Source organism: Gobio gobio (genome assembly GCF_949357685.1).
Source record: "Gobio gobio genome assembly, chromosome: 24".
Taxonomy (NCBI): domain Eukaryota; kingdom Metazoa; phylum Chordata; class Actinopteri; order Cypriniformes; family Gobionidae; genus Gobio; species Gobio gobio.
Genome location: NC_137120.1, coordinates 32,612,237 through 32,626,317, shown reverse-complemented (window position 1 = coordinate 32,626,317; position 14,081 = coordinate 32,612,237). Strand labels below are relative to the sequence as shown.

The following is a 14,081-nucleotide window of genomic DNA, read 5'->3' as shown; positions in this document are numbered from 1 at the left end:
ACTTCTAGTAAATGTGATGCTGCGTGACATTATTTACAAGCTGTTTTACTGACGTCTTTCCGCCGTTGAAACACTGATTGAGCGATTACACAACATGTGATATCTTTCAGTAAGTTGTAATGTATCCTCAACACACCTTCTGATGTTAATTCATGTTTATTCTTTGACTATAATGAGATGATTGCATTCACTCGCTCTGCGCTGCCGCTTGAACTGACATGCCTTTACAGTGATCTGTCACATTACATTAAAGAGCATCAAAATGGCATTTATCACTCGAATTTCATGATAAAATGGACTGAATACTTAATATGTTTGTGTAGGAATTTGGATTGAAGTGTGTTATGTGCGTAAAACAAGCTGACTGTTAAAGATTGCCATCATACTGTTCGGTACACACGTGCACCACACCGGAAGTCCTGTACCGAAACGGTTCGGTACGAAATTACGAATACATTTGCCGCTACACCCCTAATTAGTAAATGTTGAAATAAACATTAACTAAGATTAATAATTGTTTAAAGTATTAGTCATTCTAAGTTCATGTTAAATGAAGTAGTTAACTAATTAAACGTTATTGTAAAGTGTTACCCAAAGTTTTGAATCTTAGTGTTGTACATGGAATGATACATTTCTTTACATTTTGTTTGTATTAATTCATGTGTTGTGTGTGTGTGTGAGGTACTGTGTGTTTGCTTCTGTGTGTGTACTGGTAATCCCTATGTTATTGGGACCAATTGACCCCACAAGTATAGTAATACCAGTAAATGTTGACCTTGTGGGGACATTTTTTTAGGTCCCCATGAGGAAACAATCTTATAAATCATACAGAATAATGTTTTCTGAAAATGTAAAAAGGCAGAATGTTTTCTGTGATGGGCAGATTTAAGTACCATTGTATGAGGAAGATTGTGCATATAATCCTCATTGTCCTCCAGACGCTTTCTAAATGAATTTGTGTTTTTGTGAATTGTTTCTTGGGATTTTCTTGTGCATCAACAAAAAGGTTTGTGTATTTGTTTTACAGATTGTTTTGTCAATAAATGTAGAGGATTTCAATTTGGATTTGTTTATTATACTAAATTGCAGCTGTATTATTAGACAAATGTAATTACAAATGTATTTAATTATATAATAGTGTATATGTAAATTACGTTAAAGTTTACTTTAGTTCACATAATTGCTTTCAATAGATTGAGCAGTACACTTTAACTATAGTTTGAAGATATTCGAAGCAATTATGAAAGTACATATAATGTTTTATTAAAGTCCAACTTAAGTTGTTCCAAAAAATCACTCTTAATGGCAACTTATTACATTTTATTTCACCTTAATATATGATACATTTGAAATCAATTACACCTAATGTGCATTCAGTGCGCCAAAAACAATGCATTTAATTCCCACTTAAGTGTATTTTTAGCTGACATTAAAATATATTTTAGTTCACATTAATTGCTTGTCAGTACATTCAGAAGTACACTTTTACCATATTTTAAAGTACATGTAAAAATATACTAAAGTCTCAACTAATAGCATTTTAACATGAACTTAAGCTGTGATACATTTGAAATTAATTACAAATCAAATGCACTTAAGCGGCGAAAATATTACATTTAATTCACACTTAAGTGTATATTTAGCTGACATTAAAGTATATTTTAGTTCACATTAATTGCTTTCAATAGATTGAGCAGTGCACTTTAACTATATTTTGAAGACATTAGAAGCAATTATGAAAGTACATATAAAGTTGTATTAAAGTCCCACTTAAGTTGTTCCAAAAAATCACTCTTAATGGCAACTTATTACATTTTATTTCAACTTAATATGTGATACATTTGAAATCAATTACACTTAATGTGCATTCAGTGCGCCGAAAACATTGCATTTAATTCACACTTAAGTGTATACCTTTAAAGTATATTATTTGTGCAATAAGTACACTTTAAAAAAGTACACTAAAGTGCACTTTTTTTTCACAAGGGGAAGCGAATCGATGCGTTTGTGTTAGAAAACTATCCATATTTAAAACTGTATAAAGTAAATTATCTAGCTTCCGGATGATTGTCTTCCATATTCAACTTAGGGAAAAAGTGTAGAGCCCAAGCCTCTCGCAGTTCAAAATGCTTATGCTACATCTGACGACATTGCACACCAGTTATGCTCGTCTGCCGTAGCGTAAGCATTTTGAGCTGCGAGAGGCAAGCTGGAAAGACAGGAGTGAGTCATGGATGTAAGTGCAGAGCAAGTTTAAATATCCTTTCTAGTCTAGATTACCATCTTGTAATGCAGCTGTTTTGGGGTATTTTTTTAAATATAAATTATTAGTAATAGAGCAGACACTTTGACTTTTTAATGGTTTATGTTGTAGCCCTGCTTGTTTTTTTAAAATATATGAATTGACTGCATGATCATTTCACCCTATTTACTGCCATGCGAGCCGAAAATTAAGCAGGACAAATAAGTAACACTGATCTAAACTATCTTTAATCTTCATGCAAGAGCGGAAGGATTAACTAGAACAGTATCTTTTCATCACTGTGTTGCTCATACTGCAAGAAGAAAAAAAAGATTTGGGAGCAACTCAGTGACTCAGTGATCTGTCACATTACATTAAAGAGCATCAAAATGGCATTTATCACTCGAATTTCATGATAAAATGGACTGAATACTTAATATGTTTGTGTAGGAATTTGGATTGAAGTGTGTTATGTGCGTAAAACAAGCTGACTGTTAAAGATTGCCATCATACTGTTCGGTACACACGTGCACCACACCGGAAGTCCTGTACCGAAACGGTTCGGTACGAAATTACAAATACATTTGCCGCTACACCCCTAATTAGTAAATGTTGAAATAAACATTAACTAAGATTAATAATTGTTTAAAGTATTAGTCATTCTAAGTTCATGTTAAATGAAGTAGTTAACTAATTAAACGTTATTGTAAAGCGTTACCCAAAGTTTTGAATCTTAGTGTTGTACATGGAATGATACATTTCTTTACATTTTGTTTGTATTAATTCATGTGTTGTGTGTGTGTGTGTGTGTGTGTGTGTGTGTGTGTGAGGTACTGTGTGTTTGCTTCTGTGTGTGTACTGGTAATCCCTATGTTATTGGGACCAATTGACCCCACAAGTATAGTAATACCAGTAAATGTTGACCTTGTGGGGACATTTTTTTAGGTCCCCATGAGGAAACAATCTTATAAATCATACAGAATAATGTTTTCTGAAAATGTAAAAAGGCAGAATGTTTTCTGTGATGGGCAGATTTAAGTACCATTGTATGAGGAAGATTGTGCATATAATCCTCATTGTCCTCCAGACGCTTTCTAAATGAATTTGTGTTTTTGTGAATTGTTTCTTGGGATTTTCTTGTGCATCAACAAAAAGGTTTGTGTATTTGTTTTACAGATTGTTTTGTCAATAAATGTAGAGGATTTCAATTTGGATTTGTTTATTATACTAAATTGCAGCTGTATTATTAGAAAAATGTAATTACAAATGTATTTAATTATATAATAGTGTATATGTAAATTACGTTAAAGTTTACTTTAGTTCACATTAATTGCTTTCAATAGATTGAGCAGTACACTTTAACTATAGTTTGAAGATATTAGAAGCAATTATGAAAGTACATATAATGTTTTATTAAAGTCCAACTTAAGTTGTTCCAAAAAATCACTCTTAATGGCAACTTATTACATTTTATTTCACCTTAATATATGATACATTTGAAATCAATTACACCTAATGTGCATTCAGTGCGCCAAAAACAATGCATTTAATTCCCACTTAAGTGTATTTTTAGCTGACATTAAAATATATTTTAGTTCACATTAATTGCTTGTCAGTACATTCAGAAGTACACTTTTACCATATTTTAAAGTACATGTAAAAATATACTAAAGTCTCAACTAATAGCATTTTAACATGAACTTAAGCTGTGATACATTTGAAATTAATTACAAATCAAATGCACTTAAGCGGCGAAAATATTACATTTAATTCACACTTAAGTGTATATTTAGCTGACATTAAAGTATATTTTAGTTCACATTAATTGCTTTCAATAGATTGAGCAGTGCACTTTAACTATATTTTGAAGACATTAGAAGCAATTATGAAAGTACATATAAAGTTGTATTAAAGTCCCACTTAAGTTGTTCCAAAAAATCAGTCTTAACCCTTGTGCACTGTTCGATTTCTGGTTACACCCCTTATGGTCCGGGTCAAATTGACCCTAATTGGATTCAATACAATTCCCCAAAAATCACACTATGAAAAAACACATACAATCAGGCACAAACAATTAACTTTTAATATCAATACTTTTCACACATTACAAAGAATAAATATCTGAATTTACGATTTATAAAAATACTTTTAACCATTTTTATTTTTAAGATTGGCCCTTAGGACACTTGCCTTTATACATTTAGAACAATACTATCTTAGTCTAAACCTAAAGTAATCTTGACCAACTATATAGCATTTTAAAGCTTTCAGACTCTAATTTTCATATTTGGTGACTGATTTTCAAAAGAGATGACAGAGTAGGAGATAAAGAGCAATAGATTCGTCATTTGTGATGCGGTACCAAATTATAACGCACGTTTTGACTCTTTCCATGTTTTTTTTATTTGCATTTTAGAGATTGAATTCAAATCAAATATTAACATTACTGCCCAAACTACTTCTCAATAGGATGTCTACTTCAAAGATATTTAGAAAAGTATGAAAATATAACGTTCAGATCACTCAAACCATATATGGAAATCGAAGAGTCTATATGTCATCTAGTGGAAAACGTTGGTACTGCACACAAAAACTTTTTTTTTTTTTTTTTGAGATATCAACCTAACATTTGGTACAGAATTTGTTCAGATATTTAGCTTTGATTTTCTTGAGGTTTTAGAATTTAACATGTTTTGTAAAATGTATATTTTATATAAAATATAAAAATATATATGTTATATATTTTCATGTTCATAAACTTCTATAACTTGTTTTAAACGTTACTTTTACGATTTATACAATGATGGCCGATTTCAAAACACTGCTTCTTGAAGTTGTTAATAGTTGAAGAGCTCTGAGATACAACAAAGTGTTTTGTATTTTGTGTCTGTACAGTTGCTTTTGAACAGCTGTCCTATATGGGTCAAATTGATCCACAAACAGCAAGAGTGTATAAAATTTTGATATGCACATTTCACAACGCATTATCATTTTGAAACTTTGCATGCATGTTAATGACCCTAAATGAGAAAAGGTCACACAATTTCAAGAAAAAACAATGTAGGTTAGATAGTATTTCAGATTGAAAAAAGATATTATAGCTAATTTTTACCATTTGTGGCATACAAAAAATATTTCTGTATTGAAAAAATGGGGAAAAGCAATTTTTTTAGCTTCATAGGTTAGTAAAAAACTAAAATAACAAAATATAACCAAGAAATGTTATTATTTTGGGTCTCTACAATTGCCTTAGAACATTAAAATATGCGGGTCAAATTGACCCGTGAACATCACGAACGTAACAGTAAACGTGTGTGTATATGTCAAAACACATCAGCGTGTTGAAACTTTGCATGCATGTACATGACCCTAAATGAGTAAAAGTCACAAAATTTAAAGAAAAAAAACATAGGTTAACTGATAATTCTGACAACTTAAAAATCTAAACGGGTCAAATTGACCCGCAACATAACACAAGGGTTAATGGCAACTTATTACATTTTATTTCAACTTAATATGTGATACATTTGAAATCAATTACACTTAATGTGCATTCAGTGCGCTGAAAACATTGCATTTAATTCACACTTAAGTGTATACCTTTAAAGTATATTATTTGTGCAATAAGTACACTTTAAAAAAGTACACTAAAGTGCACTTTTTTTTCACAAGGGGAAGCGAATCGATGCGTTTGTGTTAGAAAACTATCCATATTTAAAACTGTATAAAGTAAATTATCTAGCTTCCGGATGATTGTCTTCCATATTCAACTTAGGGAAAAAGTGTAGAGCCCAAGCCTCTCGCAGTTCAAAATGCTTATGCTACATCTGACGACATTGCACACCAGTTATGCTCGTCTGCCGTAGCGTAAGCATTTTGAGCTGCGAGAGGCAAGCTGGAAAGACAGGAGTGAGTCATGGATGTAAGTGCAGAGCAAGTTTAAATATCCTTTCTAGTCTAGATTACCATCTTGTAATGCAGCTGTTTTGGGGTATTTTTTTAAATATAAATTATTAGTAATAGAGCAGACACTTTGACTTTTTAATGGTTTATGTTGTAGCCCTGCTTGTTTTTTTAAAATATATGAATTGACTGCATGATCATTTCACCCTATTTACTGCCATGCGAGCCGAAAATTAAGCAGGGCAAATAAGTAACACTGATCTAAACTATCTTTAATCTTCATGCAAGAGCGGAAGGATTAACTAGAACAGTATCTTTTCATCACTGTGTTGCTCATACTGCAAGAAGAAAAAAAAGATTTGGGAGCAACTCAGTGACTCCGCCCAGTTTTACAGTATATTTATACAGAGTTTTGCCATGAGAATCTCAATGTCATCTTCATCATGACCATCATCATCTCTCTGCTCCTGCTGGCCTCTCTGCTGCCACACCAGACCTTCACTGGTGAGAATGATTATATAACAATGTATTATGATGATTTTTAAGAATGATTAATTTGTATGTGCTGAATAAGTTGAGCCCACTCTCTTTCTTTCTCTCTCTCTCTCTCAGCTCATGTGAATGTGGGAATAGTGAACGGCAACGAAGCCAAACCCCACTCCAGACCTTACATGGTTTCTGTTCAGTCAAATGGGCAAAATATCTGTGGTGGAGCGCTCATTTCTGATGAGTATGTCTTGACTGCCGCACACTGCTGGAACCAGTAAGAGTTTGTTTAGAACACTTTTGACGGACACAACGACTGCAGTGCAATCATACAGTGTATCGTATGACTTGAATGACTATCATGACATTCTCTTTCAACAGAGATGAGAATCTGACGGTTGTGGTGGGAGCTCATGACTTAAGGATCAGTGAGTTGTCGGATCGTATCGGAGTGAAGTCCTACATCCCACATAAAAGCTATATTAACTATACTAAACAGAATGACATCATGCTTTTGAGGGTAACAACCTGTACATTAATTGTTCAAATAATGTCAATCGCAAAGCTGAAACACACAATGTTTGAATTTCTATTGCAATGTCTTGCTTTAAGGACTAAAAGAAGGGGTACAATTATTAAGTAATAATTGAGTCTATTACATATGTAGCAGGTTTTTTGTCATTGTGGTTGCTATACATAGCATAAACATTAATTTAGTAGGAACTAGGCTTTTCTTTTCCTCAAGTGCCCCTGTTATACTAATTTAAGGGTTCCTAATTTTGTTTTGGAGGTCTCCTACAATAGGTTTACATGCATCCAATGTCAATTTTTTTACACGACTGTTCATCACCTCATTTCTATAAAGAATTTGAAAATGGTTTGTTAGAATATTCAGTCTTAGAATCGATTCTTTATTTTAGGAGACGTAAACTTTATTTGTCTTGTACTTTGATCTTTAAAACTTTGCAGACCTTTTATATTCACAAACACTACTTGAAAGTTCATATTTGAAAAAAAGCTTAAAGGAGCACTTTAAGGAAATATGCAGGAAACTTCACTTTGGATTTTGTACTAACCTCACAAACAGCAGTATAATCAACTGCAGTTCAGTCTTAATAATGATGGTTATGTAAATAACGGTTGTGTTTTTGAATTACAGCTACAGGAAAAAGTCCATCTAAACAGCATTGTTGGATGGATATCATTACCAAAGAAAGGAGAAGAAGTGGGGACAGATACTGTCTGTAGTGTTGCCGGCTGGGGAAGACTCGCGACTGAAGGCCCAGTGAGTGATCGTCTAATGGAGGCAAACGTGAATATAATGAATAACACAGAATGTAGCTATAGATGGAGAGAGGTCCACCTCTATTCAGTCTCACAGATGATGTGCACAACTGGCCATGGTGGATCCTGCCTTGTACGTACAAAAGATGATTCACACACTTTGTTACTTTGTTATGTGAGTTTCAACTGATATGGCACTTTAGTAACGTGTTGATCTCTGTTTCTTCAGTTTGATTCAGGAGGTCCTTTGGTTTGTGGAAAAACTGCTGTTGGCGTCACATCATTTGGATCTGAAGAGCTCTGTAATTCACCTAAACATCCTAATGTGTATACTAAGATTTCACCTTATCTTAAATGGATTGTCGACATAATCTGAAATGTGAATTGAGCTAAGTTTTCTTCCTTTTAACTTCTTTCAATAAAGTATCACATGGCAAGTATCAATCATTCAAAGTGTCTTCATTGTCACAATCATATATAATTAATTAGTATTACATGGGGGGCACAAAAGTCATTTCACTTTAGTTCACTTGTTGGCCATGTTGGTTACACTCTCAATTTCCAGTCATGCAAGTACGGCTCAAATCCATTTGAATGGGGAAAGCCTGAAAACTTCAAAACTGTTGGTCAAGATAAGAAATAAATGACAAATATGGCATAATAAATTCGGCTTCTTCAGCTCAAACACAAAGTCTTTAAAAAATATATTTTTTATTTTATATTAAAATTAATTATTAGGCCTACTCGAAATCTTACCAGAAGTGCAAATAGCTGCTGCCAATCTTACCAGAAAAAGACTTTGGTAGAAATTAAAGTCACTGCTCAGAATATTACTTGAGTAAAGGTTTTAAAGTATGTGATATTTATTGTACTTAGTATGAAAAGCTTTTTTTTTTCATATTAAACGTATAAGTATTGAAATTAAAAGTACAAGTAAATGCATCGTTGAATTAAAAAAATGGCAAAATGCTTATTGTAAGTTTTAAATATTAAAATTAGTAATATATTAATTATACCTTGACCATTCATGTTAATTCATAGTGCATTAACAAAGTGACAACTTTAAAATGTTAAAATGTATTAGCAAATGTTGAAATTAACAATGAACAATACTTGTATTAACTTAGGGCGTTTTCACACCTGAAAGGGGGGGGGGGGGGCGTGGTTTAGTTAGGTCTGTGACGGGAGAGACCCGACTTGTCAGCAGACAAGTACGGCGAAAGTGGGTCAAGTGCAAATAATGAACACCTGTTCCAGTAATGGGCGTGGAGAGACCGGATATAAGCGTCCAGGAAGAGAGCTTCCGGGAGAGAGACTGACAGGAGAGTGGGGGGACAAGCACAAGGAAAGGAGAGCTCTGGAGAGCAACTGGACTGTCTTTGAGAATTTGGATTTGCTTTCAGAGAGCACTTCACTGGGAGTGTGATTTGGGGGGTTTGTTAGTCTCTTGACAGTAGCAAAAAGAGTGCGCGTGTTGTTTATGTTTCTGTTTATAATATTTGAGAAGAAGGTCTGCCTAGCTTTGCGTAGCTCCACATTGAAATCATGAAGGCTGTCTTTATAGATGCTATAATGGACTACAAGTTGCTAAAATTAATGTTTAAAAATTATGATAATTGAAAGCTTTTTAACATTTATTAGGCTTCAAACTTATTATGAATTAAATATAGACTAATCCTTATTAAAGCTACAAAAGTTCTAGTCTAACGTCGTCATACTCAGATTCCAGTCAGAATATGAGTCTGATACTGCTCCATAGGGCTGTGACATAGGGTGAGATAGAGGCTGCGTTCGAAACCGCATACTCTTTGAGTAGGTACTCATTTTCAATAAGTACTTACTTAACGAGCTCTAAAAGAGTAGGTACTTTATTGCCTGATCTCGTTAAGTATGAATGCGATCCGCACTTTATGCGCCATGTTGACGTTATCATGTGACCTACGACGTTATCTCAAGCGCAACGACTTGAAAGACGAGTGACAGGTTTAATTCATCGATCTATAAATATCTTAATATTGATTAAACTTGCTAATTGTGTGGGCTTGTTGAAGAAACAGCTGCCCATTTATTTTGTGATATTAACCCTACTAATCTGACCCAGTTTTATCCTTACCAAAACCCACAATCGTGATCTCTTAAATATGTTGTTAATTTCTTTATTTTAAATGCAAAACATGTCATCCACAAGCAAAATTGGCCTAGATCTCCTTTATATTTTCCTTTTTAAATTTAACTCCTGTTTTATCCCTCAATCCTTTATTCAAAGATATTTAACCTTGTTATTGTTTTTTCTTTGTATATAATGTATGCAAACCCATGATATTTGTTTTATTATTAGGATTGTTAAAGATACAACCATGTAATTATAAAATAAAAGATAGGCCTATGAGTGACAGGTGCAGTAACAGCTCAAAGCATCAATAACTCCACAGCCTGTGCGGTTTCCCTCAGAGTCTGCAACGAGGACGTCTTTCAGCTGCTCGAAGATCTCACCTTTGGAGAAAACTGTTGATTTTATACTCTTAAAATGTAAGTTATTACTATTCAAAATTAAGATTACCCCAGAATGAATTGCATTGCTAGCCCACTAAAACACTTACAATAATAATAATAACAAATGCTGACCAATACTTAATTATATTACTTTTTTTTTACTGAAAATTATATTGTTTTAGTAAAACAAGCAAAATGCAACTTGTTGTCATATGACATAGCGATGCATGAAAATACTAGAACAAATGCAGCCGATGTGAATACCAATTTTCAGTCAAGCAATGAATAAATGCATGAGTTAATAAAATATTTTATTTACTGACAACAATAGGAAACATGAATTAATGAGTAAAAGAATGAATAAAAGTAAACATCACAAATGAATAAGTCACCATGAAACAAAGCTTTATTCAAACGTATTGTTCTAACAAACCATCACACATTTACAGACGGTGAACCCCACATCTGCTGCCATCTCAACACAGCTTGATGAAGCAGTTGACCACCGTGAACACCTTCGCCTGTCCTAGCCGTCCCTCCTGTCCCTTCTGAACCCCACAACCTTGAAGCAAGAGTGTGAGAACATGTGCGGGACAATCTCTGACTGCTGATGTGTCTACTCCAAACATCCGTGTGCCTGCTCTCCATCAGCATGACTACTTAAAACGTTTTACAATTCATGTTGTCAGCATCCCATTTCTTGCCATATTTGATTTAATATTTTTTACAATTACATGCTACTTGTATTGTAGCTTTATGACTTTTGTGGTGTAGTGGGCTAAACACTGAACTGATAAGCAGAAGGTTTCTGCTTGGATCTCCGCAGCCGTCACCACCAGTGTGTCCTTGAGCAAGGCTCAACCACAGAAGCTCTGCAGCAAATGCACAGACATCAAGAATCAGAAAAGTGCTGAAATAACTCTGTTTGAAATTAAAATAAAATACAACTTAAGATTTAAATGTATGTTTTATTCATTTCTGTAGTATACTCAAAGCCTTTGATAACAGGCTTCCTTCATCAGCCTCTCTCCAGTCTCCACCAGATAACACACACGTGCTCTTCTGCCCCTGTAACATCAGACAAGTTTCATGTTACCTGTTTCTTAAACAACACCTTGATAAAAGCATAAAAGTTTATGTGCTCAATAGCCTTAAATGTTGAGGTAGTTGCTGATGTGTTAATGTTCCTCAATTCATCAACAGTACTAATGGACAAATAAAAAAAGATAACTTATGTTTAGTTACTTTATGTAGATCTATTAACATTACTGACGTTCATGTAAAGTAAGCAGTGTTGACCACAGTGAACTCTACATTATAGCACACACACATCACTCTGATCAGATGTCTATTTCATGCTGTGATGTCATCTGCAATACTTATCGAAAATGTTCCTGTCAGATGTTAAATAAACATTTAGTAAGCATCTTTATCTTTAAGTATATCGTTTATGTAAATCCACTTTGGAGACGTGTGTGTGTGTTACTGGAGCTCATACATAATAAAACGTGTTTTTACAGCCCAATCACAACTACACTATACTGTCTGTCGTCTTTACACTTTTAACAATTCAACAGTTTAACGTTACTCTACAGTAGTCCAACAAATGCGATTTTAACACAAGGAACGGTGATTTTGGTTTGTAATACTCACATTTGATTGGCTTTTCTCCGCCTGACGTATCCTTTCCTGTGGCCTCATGGGAAGGCAGGGATAGAGAAGTATCCGACGATGGGTACTTCACAATCTGGGCGGAATCAGTAAGCCATCCGGGAACTTCTCGCCTACTCTTTTATGATTACTGAGGTTTCGAACATACTTCTCCTTTCACGTACTGTTTTCGCCTACTATATAGTAGGTAAGTAGGCATATTCGAACGCAACATCAGTATACGCATATCCGAATCTCGTGAGAAATACTCCAAAACCCTGGTAGTTCTCGCCTACTCTTTTATGAATACAAAGGATTCGAGCATACTCTTCGCTCGCCTACTGCTTTTTACATACTATATAGTAGGGAAGTATGCGGTTTCGAACGCAGCCAGGGTGTTTCAACCGAACCAGGAAAGAAAACCTGCACCTGAACCTTATCAGGTCACTTTAAGAGGGACTGGATCAAACAGAGCTGTGAGCGAGTGATCGGGAGCGAGTGATGGAGAGCTAGTTGGCCTTGGCAGCGAGTATTATTGTTTGCTGTTCGCTCTTCATGAGAGTGCCTGAGATCGGCTGTTATGTGGGAGTTGGAGGGAGACCATAGCCGCATCGGAGTTCACGTTGATTCATCTTCCCTGTGCTGATTCGAATTTTCCGTTGGTTATGATTGGTTGGACTGATTACATTTGCATTTCCCACTTACACTCACACGCTTACTAACATGTACACTGAATACTTGACACTTCATGTTTTATTACTTTAATTAAATACATTTTATTATTTATGCAGCGGTTGTGTGGCGTCTCCCTTTGTTTGTTGAACATAAATCGTAACAATGCATATACGAACAAGTTCACCATTTAGGATCAGAACGAATTCAACCCAAGCGCTCTTTGGTGACGTGATGATTACATTACTGTTGATCATCCGTCCATCATCGTATTAAGCCCGTCCTGACAATTTGATTGGTCTGAACAGCTCTGGTTCGAGCTCCACAACGGATCAAGTCCAGACCGAACTTCCCGACCTCAAATGTTGTGGGCGGGGCTAAGTTTGGATCGCATCCAGGCTACAAAAGTTCTTTAGTCAAGAGCAGTGAATGATTAACATTAAAGGGTTAGTTCACCCAAAATAAAAATTAACCCATGATTTACACTGCATGAAAAGTGGGATTTTCGTCAGTATGTGACACTGTAGATTGCCGTGAAACTTCAGGTTTACGACTGTGCACGGCAATTTGCAGGCAACACCGAAAACTGCCGGAAATTGTCGGAAATTGACGTGGGCCTTGCTTGGCAGTTGTCCCCCCATGACCCCCCCTCCCCTAAATTCTAGGGGAGGCTTTAACATGTAAATTAACATGCTGTGAGCTACACAAATGCAAATCAGAGTAGCAGCAGGGGGAGTTTTATCTAGGTTCTGAATTTTTTTGACTAAAACAAGTTTAAAGTTTAAGTTAAAATGTTAACTTAAATTTAAGTTAAATGTACTCGTTTTAGTTCACATTACTAAATTTTTAGGGCAACCAGTTTGCTCCAATTTTTTAAGTAGATTCAACTTGTCCGGGCTCACAGTGTAGATTAATTACTCTGTATGTCATTAGCAATAACCAATGTTATGTAAAAAAAAATAAAAAAATACAGGACAGCAGTTCATGTCTTCAACCTTTAGAGAGGTTATGTGATGCAACAAGACAATGAACCAAAGCACACAAATAAATCAAGTAAAGCATACAGTTTACATACCAACATAAATTTTTCCACACTGCACTGTGAATGATTTTTTAAATGGCTATTAATCATAAATGTGAAAAGTACAAGTTTGTTTGTTTATAGTTAAGTCAGATTGTGTTTTTCTGTAATTGTCATTTAAATTGAGCACACACCACATTTTATTATCAATGCAGATTTTCAAGAGGTGGTTTCCTGGACAGGGTTTAAATTATGCCAAGAGTAGGCCTTAATCTATTTAATCGTGAGTTAAAAAATTGTTGCCTGGAACAAAGATTAAGCACAGATTAC

General features: G+C 34.6%; 1 protein-coding gene across 1 annotated transcript; it reads left to right on the top strand.

Moving 5' to 3' along the window:
• The first annotated feature begins 6,579 nt into the window (after nucleotides 1-6,579).
• On the top strand, nucleotides 6,580-8,357 carry LOC307120639 (mast cell protease 1A-like). Its single transcript, XM_079807758.1, has 5 exons — nucleotides 6,580-6,649; nucleotides 6,758-6,908; nucleotides 7,013-7,151; nucleotides 7,791-8,048; nucleotides 8,145-8,357. Exons 1-5 carry the CDS (start codon nucleotides 6,589-6,591, stop codon nucleotides 8,289-8,291), a joined length of 756 nt encoding a protein of 251 aa, XP_079663884.1. The 5' UTR covers nucleotides 6,580-6,588; the 3' UTR covers nucleotides 8,292-8,357.
• Nucleotides 8,358-14,081: the final 5,724 nt, after the last annotated feature.